General features: G+C 35.1%; 1 protein-coding gene across 1 annotated transcript in view; it reads left to right on the forward strand.

Annotated features, from left to right (window-relative positions):
* The window catches only part of LOC121281537 (nuclear receptor subfamily 6 group A member 1), a 170,652-nt gene extending 170,137 nt beyond the window's left edge, over positions 1–515 (forward strand). Inside the window, exon 9 of the mRNA XM_041194486.1 lies at positions 427–515. Within this exon, the coding sequence (XP_041050420.1) occupies positions 427–515 (89 nt within the window). The remainder of the gene's footprint in view (positions 1–426) is intronic.
* Positions 516–10,181: the final 9,666 nt, after the last annotated feature.

Raw genomic sequence — 10,181 nt, forward strand, 5'->3', positions numbered from 1 at the left:
ACCTGGGCTCTTCGCTTGCCCGCCAACCTTAAGGTTGGATGGGCAACTTTCTCAATCGGGTTAATTGTTTTATTAATGGCCTTAACAGGCCTTTGACAACTCGGCGCGCAGCCGATTCCAGTGCACGTGCCTGCCGAACAGAAGATCAGAATGACATGCAGTGACATCAAGACACAAGCCCGAAATCACCGCACATCACTTTACATGGGCCCCACAGGCCGAACAGAAGATTCTGGCCATAATGGCTTTACGGCTCCAGCAAAGTTACTTTTAGAACTATGCATGACGAAATTGCAATTATTTGCCCACTACAAGTTAAGACAGGTGGCCTGGGGTTTAAAATAATATAAATAGCCAATCAAGATTTATTGCTCGTGAGTCACAAAATACCTAAATTCATGTTCAATTGTATCTTTTTTATTACAGGTAAACTGGTCAATATTCCTTTGGAACAGCTGCCTTTGCTTTTCAAAGCAGTCCTGCACTCATGTAAAGCTAGTGCAAGTAAAGAATGAGCCATCAGCCAGTGGCCCTTGAATTTGCCATGCCTTACTTTGGTGCCTCGGTGGAGAAGGAATTTGGAGGGGGGAAAAAGTTGGCCAAGATTCAGAGAGCAGGGAAAATCCTCAGATTGAGAGTGAAACCCTGTGAATCTGACAGCAGCTATATTTTACTTTATCTATTTATTTCACGACAGAGTTGAATGTATGATCTTCAACACAGTGCACATGCTTCTGTACAATGCAGTTAATGCATTTTCCTTGCAGTTTACGGTGTGTAGGGTGTTAATGTTACAGTATTGCCATTTTAGGTCTAGTTGAATGTTTTTTATATTTTTGGGTGAGGGGCTGAGCAAAATTTTGTTTTATTAAGACTACCTCAATAATGAGATGACATCAGTTATTTGTCTCTCTTTCCATTTCAAATGCCTTAAGGCTGTCATTAAAGTGGTCCATTCTGGCAAGCTGCTGCCTTGTTGCAACAAATCGGTACTAATTGTAATCATATCGATTGCAAAAATGATCTGCCTCTTTATTTCCAATCTTTTCAAGAGGTTTTATTTCTAACAATTTCTATATTTGCTGTGTGGACGTAATTTTGTACACAAACTCAGTGGGGATCCTACAGAAGGATTTAAAAGTGGATGGTGCAATAAACGCACCCAGGTGCTGTAACCGTGCTACTTCCAAACACAATATTCCTACTGACAAGACTCTGTTACAATTGACTTCTATTGACTTCCAATTCGAAAATGTAATTCATTTTCTTTAAATGTTCTTTTTATTAATGTTACATTTGGTACTGATGCAGATGATTTAAAGAAGCTATGCCATCTTGGATATTCTTTACTGTAAACCAAAAAGTCCTGTTAAATAATATTAGAATATTAGTGATGTCATTACATTATTAAGACCGCTTCTCAGAGCGAAGGATTACCAGCGACAACATGAACAGGATGTACAGCTGTATATTTCTAAAATAAGAACCAAAGATTTTGAAAACAAATAATGGTAAATATGTTTCCCATTCACTATACATTGCATTTTTAAAATGTCAACCAATAGTATGTTATATGTAAATCCTTGCCTAAGAATAACATTTTAAGGACCTAACATGGGAGTTTTTAAATTTTAATCTCATATGTACCATTTATTTTTAAATTTGTAAGATATTTGACTTTGGAAACTTGATTTCAAATTTTAGAATGTTGAATTACAAGGCAGCATTGCTTTCCAAGGCGCATGCACCTATTTATCTTCCCCGTCAACACTATTTTTTGTGAGGGTTGCTATCTTTAAATGACCTACCTCTGCCATGAGAAAGTAAAATTGTATTTTAAATGTGGAAATCCTATTATTGGTCAGATAGACTGCACCCATATTGTTTTAGAATTAAATCAAATCAAAGGTGGCATATCCTGGGTCCATATGAAATGGCACTGTCTTCAGGAAAATCTATGTGGCATACCTTTTCATTTGTTAAAAAAATGGTGCTGTGATGTTAATTGCATTTTATTGCATCATTTGTTTATCAATGTGCTGAAATGATGAATGCTGTCTCATTTCATTTCCCAAAGCAAAAAAGGTTGCTAAACATTCTGTCAGGAAGACAATGCCCTTGTAATTTGGGTAATTTTTGCTACATTTTTTTAGATTTAAGAAAATGGATTGGGCTTGTCCAGTGATTGTTGTAACATTATGAAAGTCAAGACTGCATATTGGCTCAGATTTTGCAGTGGTAATGGCAGCAAAACTGTCTGCGTTTGCCGTTGTTACTGCACTAAAACTGGCAGCAAGTTCTGGAGCCTACACATGTGCAGAATAAAATGGAAATCCAGAAGTTGCTGTCAGTGATCCTACTCTTCTCCAGAGGGTGCGCTATTGAAGCACCCTCAGACTGCAATCAATGGAAAACAATTGAATTGATGAGAATGTCCACTCTCAGCCATTAGTCTTGCTATAAAAACCCTTGAAACAAGTTTCACCTTGTTGAATGAGGTATGATTGAGTTTTTTAATGATACATCATCTTCAATAACGACTGCTATATTCCCTCACTGACCCTGAAAATATCTGTAGAATATCAAATTTTGCAATGGTAAAATTTCCATTTTTTTTAAACAAAATACTTTAAAAATGTGCTTATCTTTGTTTTAGCTTCTTGTTTTAGCTTCTATCTTAATCCAATCATCATAATTTATTTCACTACCTGGAAATTTGAGTTAAAAGTGAAGGACATCAAGTGTTTTAACTTCCTGGTTTGCTGTGTGGGAGTACTTCAGTGTGATCAGCTGCTTACCTGCTTGCTGATATCACTGCTGCTGAACACTAAAATATTATCTTGACTTAGAGCCAGGTTTAAACTGCCATTTGGAAAGGAGAAAAACTACGCACAAAGATAGCTAGATCTTCGTGGACAGCTTTCTTCACAGAGTCAAGCACTCTTGCTTCTTTGCTGACCACAACATCTGAGCCGTTATCTCTTTCCTGCAAATAAGCTAAGTGTAGCTATTTGTGAAAACTGAAGACTCTCTAAGAATATAGTGTTAATTAGCAAATCAGCTGAAATTCCGTGACTTGGCTCAATATTATCCCAGCAACCTAGGTATTTAAACCATTACAGAAATAGACATTTAAGTTCAGCATTTCTGTGTGTGCTTGCTATTCCTCTCATGGTCATTCTCTCACCCTCTCTTCAGCAATTAAGTAGCTCAGTGTCCTTACTTAAAATTTTGATACATCCTTTGCTGGAGATCTCAACACTACAGCATGCTATACCTATTCTCTACTGCTAACCCCTTTGCGGGCAAGTCAGTGAATTTGATTAGTGTGTAGGCTAAAGCCATTCTCTAATCTGGCCTGTTTTTTTGCAGTAATTCCCAATATCTACCTATATCTTGTTTGAAGGATTCCCTGTGAAGTTAGGTAATGTTCCTCCCTGTTAACTCACAAAGTAACCAAAAAGTGTCTGAAATTTTGCTGCCTGTTCTGCAAAATAATGACATTTTGTGAGATAGGAGACATTTCTGTACTTTCAAAGGCAATGATAATGTGAATTAATCAAATTGAACATAGAATTGCGTAGTGTTTTTAATATACATTTACTTGCAGTAGATGGGGATTTTAAGTGTTGGATTAAGTTTTGGATTCTACTAGTGTGTGCAGTGAACTGTTAAAAATAACTAGATAGCTTGCCTATGGAAATCTACACCCCTCTCACCCTCACCCCACTAATACAGATATACAACAAACACACTCCTTATGTGAAATAGATTCTGCATGTCTTACCTCAGATGTTCACAGGGAAGATTTGTAGGTGCCTTTCGTACCTCTAAATTTTTTTTTTCCATTAACTAATAATCATAAATAAGAAAGCCTTTTTATGTGAGGTCTTCTTTTAGCTCCCTGTCCTTTGTGATCTCATTAATTCAATCATTCCTGCAGTCAGACTCCAGATATGCTCATTTTAAAGCAAAGATTCATTGGTTGATTAATGATGCTTTGTTTAAAATTTCTGGACTAGTTTCTGAGGAGAATATTTAAGATTGTGTAAACTATTGACTTGTTTATAAATTGATATGGAAATGACTAAATCAAAAAAAACTAACAAAATACTCTAAGAATGACTATAATGTTTTTTGGCATAATGTGCTGAAAATTGGCATACCTGAACTCTTATATGCAGGTGTCCTCATCTTATTCGCCACCAAGTCTTTTGTGACTTGTTTTAAAACAGGGTAAAGTGAATGTGTTGTGTTGCATACGAAAATTACTCAGGTATTATGATGAAAGTAGATGAACTAGTTTTAGAATTAGAAACTTTGAACCACTAAGTATCTTTCTCTTTTAAATTGCAATTGAGGGGAATAATTGAAGGCTGGATTTTTTTTCAGGGAATTGAAGGTTTAAATTACATTATTATATACATATATATATATATATAAAAGTGGATAATCCAAATAAGTGTATTCACACTTCTGTTTATTCACAGTTTCAAAAAAAATACAAGGAGAGCCTTTGTATAACATTTCCAATTTCCCAACAATGTGGAAAGCATTTGCCAAGTAAAGTCTCAGGTAAATTGTTTTCTGGTACTTTTCATTCAGCAGAGCATTGGCTCTTGTACCTCAAAAGTAGAATGGTACATCAGTTTTGTTAGATTTTGATTCCCAGCTACAAAAGAAATAGTTGTATGTTCAGTAGTACTATGGAGCAACTGCAGATTGTGCAGATTTTCCCCTGTACAGATGCACAACCTTTTATCATAACCTATTGTCCCATTTAAGTGTACAGCCAAGTTAGCAGTCTGCTGTGTTGATGCAGGTCAAACTAATCAGACTGATGATCTAATCCACAAACAGTAAATTTGGAACAGTTAGTTAATTTTTAAATGGTATGGGGACACCTTTACTGCCAATCAATGCAGAGAGCAACGCTGGCATTAAAAGCCATAAAGAAAAGTCTATGATCTGTAATTGAATGTGGAGAATCTGATCAACCTGGGGAGCAAATAATATTTACAGAATAGAAGCAGAGATATTGGTTGGTAACCAGATCATTCAAGTTTTTGAGCTTTTGTTTTTCAATCAGAATGCTATAAATTTGAAAATTAATGAGAACTAATTTGTCTTAATTGAGTAATTTTAGCAGTTTTAAAATTGATAATTGTGGAACAAGTTATAATGGGCATATCATCTCCTAAAGTGAAAAAGGGAAAACCTGTATTATCTGATTTACCATTCCTACATCACAAATTCTGATTAATCATAGAATGCAATCACTAATAGTCATGGAGCTGTACTTTGCCAAATTGTTCTACCTTCCCTGATAAAATTGTGTTGTGAAAGCAGCTTACAAAAGAGATAATTAATTTATTGCATTGGCACAAATATGTAACCGTTTTATAAAGGGACATGACTGTCAGTTAGTTCTGACCATTCTCAAAACTCTACTTGGTAAATGTTAAACACAATATATAGAAAAATATCAATAACCGACAAATGTGAAGGAACTAAATAAATGCATTCAGTATCAAGTATATGCAACTAAAATAATTTTGCATTATTGTGCAGATGTTTCAGAAAGTATACACACAGGCATCACAGCTAATTATCAGTTCCATTTATTTGTCAGTTACGTCAAATATAGTATTAATCCAGACCTTCAAAGCAGAAGCCCTCTTTAAACTTGAATTTCATTTCTACCTTTGTTTTAATTACCTTTTACAAGTTTTTTGTGAATGTGGATGAAAGTAAACCACAAATTAATTATTTTTTTTGAATTGAATTAAATTTTCAAGTTAGATGTTTGTGAAAATGTATCTCTTTCTCAGGATGATAAGCGGCAATCAGTCCTGCTATGTATCCGAGAGCAGGAAGGGGGGAAAGTTGGTGTATAGTGAAACTATAGAAACAGTAGTGTTTATAGAAAATGTTTAATCATCATAAGTGACAACTACATTTTACGGCAACATAAAGCCTGGGTTTTTCCAAGGGTCATCACTGCCTTGCATGCAATGCAGTTTGTAGCTCAGGGATCTATATTTAAATATGTGACCCACTGGAAAAAACTAACTTTTTGCTGAAAGCTTCTTTTGTGGACAAATTTAGGGCTAAGAAGTCAAATGCAAGTCCTTAAAAAAAATAGCAGCAAAACTAATTTTGTTGCAGCCTAGATGTTTACTGCTTACCATTCTTGGTAATATGAGTCTTGTGTAAATAACATCCAACCTTGGCTGCTAATGGTAAATGCACATTCATTCATATAATTCTTCAGACTTTTGCTTCATATTAAATAGTCATTTACCTTACCACTCCATGCGGTGCTTTGCACCATCGCAACCAATATTCATCCACTTCCATGTAGCTATTCATTTTTGGCAAAATGTTTCTTCAGCATCATCTCAGCTCACAATATAAACTCAAACTATCAAGATTTAGCTTATTTTTTAAATTTAACTTTCTCTTTCATTATGCCAAAAATTTATTTAAAGTATCCTAGGTAGTACTTGACTAGGTATACTTTACTTTTGCACAAGTAATTACTTTAAGTTGATGGTTATATCACTGAGAAATGGAAAGTTTTTTTTAAATGACTATTGAAAATGATGCAAGTCAACAGTTAACTGGATTTTTAAAAGTTTTATTTTTAAGGGACCATTGTTACAAAAGCTCAGATTTTTTTTCTTTTGGATATGTGCATGCTAGAAAGGCCAGCATTTATTGTCCATCACTAGTTGCCCTTGAGAAGGTGACTGTGAGCATTCTTGAACCACTGCTGTCCATTTGGTGAAGGTATTCCCACAGTGCTAATAGATCTGTAATTATAAATCCAATGTATTAGTCCAAATAGAAATTCTGCACTATGGCCAAAGCTGCATTTTATTAGTCCCATTCAGTTTGCTTTAAAGAAAAATTGTGAACCTCAAATTCACATGTACTGGTACCATCAAAATATACTGAGCAAAAGTGCATGAGTCTGGAGTAGCAATGGGTCTATGGCCTGGACCTGTACCTGAGATCTGTCTGTGTCCAATCTGACACATGAATTACAGGCTCCAGTGTTAGTCTTGCAAAATGAAAGAATCTCAACTTATTACAATATTTGTTTAAAACAGTTCACTGGTATGAGAGTTCTTGATAACATGCACATTACTGCTTACGTGCTTAAGGACCCATTTAACCATACATTGTATTTTGACTTCTTTCTAAAAACAACTATTCATAAAACTAGATGATAGATTATGAACAAAATGTAAATGTTACAAAACCAAGAATGGCTTAGCATGAAAAGAATTAAAAATGATTGTGCTACTTAGCAAAACAGTTTTGGCATCCAAAACATAATACATAACATGGAGCAACAAACCGAACATTGGATTGTGATGGAATGCTACGTAAGTGTTTTGATGTTTTATTGTTTATAAATAATTCTAACACTAACGTAGAAGAATGTTCTGATATCCCAAATATGTCCATGAGAAAAGCACAATATCTCTGGAAAGCGCCAGTCAATGGCACAAGGTACCAGATTATCTGAGTATCAGCTTCATATTGCCTATTGTGAATTGTGTTTTCTTTGAATTGTGGAATGTGTCTTGTAATAGTTGATGCATAATTTACACAAATGACAGTGTGGAAAAACTACCTCGTGACATCCTGTTGTTTAACGTCATAAAGGGATAATGTGGAAATGTTGAATTTTTTTGCTGTTTACAGGAATTTGAACATCTTAATTAAGCACCCTAGTGTTTGAATGCATCAGCATTTTCTTTGCAAGCACTAGCTACATAGAACTGAGTTTTAAACATGCATAATTATGGTGAAGCTTCATTATTTCCATATACCTGTGTGCGCTGGCTGAAGCAGACTGCAGCTCAGTTTACAATGTAAATGCTGTCTTAACATTGATCATGAAAATGAGCTATTGTTGGTGCCATTGTTGTATACTTTGTGCACCTTCATTTATTGCTAGACCATATGAAGGTCTTGCCGTGTTGGGTTACGTACGTGGTTCAGTAAATGAAAAGAGCAGGTTCAAATTAATTAATTTACAATTTACAAAGTTATGGGCTGTGAAAATCAATTTCATTCATTTGAATTATTGTGTTAATCACCACCGATCATTAAAAAACTGTTTCTAGAAAATCAGTGAACTCGACTGCTTGTTCACAGGGAGAATCCTCTGCCAAGTGCTAGAACTGAGTTGTTGATAGTTTGACATTTCTGCTTAATTTATCCCAGGTTTGTTAAAGGTGTTCAAGTCAAGGATTGCACAGTTCAAATAAGTTTAGCTTGGCACTATTCTAATTGGAAAATCAATGCAGTTGACGTTATCTACATCGATTTTATTGTCACCTAATTTGAACTAGTCACTAAAGAGAATTATTACACCTTCATATGAAGTTAACTATTTTTGTTAACACTTTTTTGCTGATACCCTGGACCATATTTACTTGTTCCATGTGTAAATGGCTTTTAAAAAAGAAAATGCTAACGGATTAATTGTCTGTGTTTAACACTCTCTGAATATTGATACCTCACTAAAAATTGGGTTAATGAGCATTAGTAAAAAGAAAAAAAGCGGTTGCTAATTTAGTTATGGTAATTTATAAGGAAATCATGCAGTGTTTTTCAGACCAGAAGTTTGTGAGCTAAATGAATAGGAAGATGTGAAGCTACATTAGCACAGAGTGACAGAAAGTGAATGATATATAGTAGGAGTTTTGCCTGAGAGTATGTTTAAAGAAACTTATTATACGAAAGCTGGTCCACTAAGTTCTGCAACCATATGCATCTGAGGCGGGGGGTGCGGTCAACCCCATATGTAGTATCTCTGCCCTGAACCAGCTAGCCTCATAAATTTGTAACCCTTCTTCACCAATCCTCAGTGATTACCCTGTGTTTTCCCTTTAACAATAGTATCAAGTGTTCTGTGCATTTGTACTGATGTCATTTTCAGGTAGGGCTGATGAGGCTTGGCGCTTTGAATGCTGCTTTTCTGATTCAGTTCATAAATCACTGGGCATGCTTGATCTATGAAGAGTGTAAATTATACAGAATAAAAAAGCACACTTATGAATTTGGGTAATGCATTGTCATAAGTAGATTATTATGAACTTGTGCACAATTACTATGTTATATATTTTGCAAATTATAAAATATTTGCATAATATAATACATAGCATGAGTTTTACAATGCCTTCCAGTCTGAAAAGGAACTGCATTTTCTAAGCTTATCTCTTCAACAGCTTGGCCATTCTTTTGCTATAAGGAGTGAGCAATTTTATTTCTCAGGCTCCGTCACCTGTTAAGCGTCGTGACCTCCATTTCATTGGTACAATGTTTAAGCAAAAGAACAGGATAATGTGCTTGTTTGGAAATTTCTTGCTGCAGTGCCATTATGGCATATGTAATATAATTTTGCATAATTAGCTGTTACCTTAGTTATTACATCTTTGCACATACTGTTCCATGTTAGTGTAGTGTTCACACTACAGCACAGCACAGAAGGAAACCACTTGGCCACAGTTGTGTTGAGTTATTTAATTAGTTCCATTCTCCTGCTCTTCCCTCATAGCTCTGCCAAGTGTACATTCAAGCTACTATTAAATTAGCTTCCGCCACCTTATTGGCAAAGCACACTTCTAGAATTTGGTATCAACCTACATCAAACATAAGTTGAACACTTTGCTGAATAAACACTTTGTAACATTTATACTGGCTCATTAGTTACATGAAGTTTAAGGGATCGTTTTGGATGTGTGCTATAATTCGTTCTTTTTTAATTCCAAGTAATTAATCACATTAGCAAATATCACACATCCTTAAACTTCTATTCCCTCAGTTTTGTTATTGTGTCATGTATTTAGATAACACATGTCCATTTCCCAATTTTCTTGAATATGAAGAAAATATGGTTTCAAATTACAGAATTTCCTGGTGCCAATTATAATCCCTAAAGCCACGAAACGTATAAACTACCACCTGACGCAAAGTGTATTTGATGATTAATTTGTGATTGGTTTCCTTGATTTGTAGTATTGTGTAAAAATGAATAGCCATTTTCTGTTAACTAATCTAGTTTACCAAATAAACATTGCCCCCAAGCCCCCACAAAATGACATCGCCCTTTGCAGTGATTGAGTTGTTGAGGTGCCAGCAAATTTATCATTGCACAATGC

Source organism: Carcharodon carcharias, chromosome 8, assembly GCF_017639515.1.
Source record: "Carcharodon carcharias isolate sCarCar2 chromosome 8, sCarCar2.pri, whole genome shotgun sequence".
Classification (NCBI taxonomy): Eukaryota; Metazoa; Chordata; class Chondrichthyes; order Lamniformes; family Lamnidae; genus Carcharodon; species Carcharodon carcharias.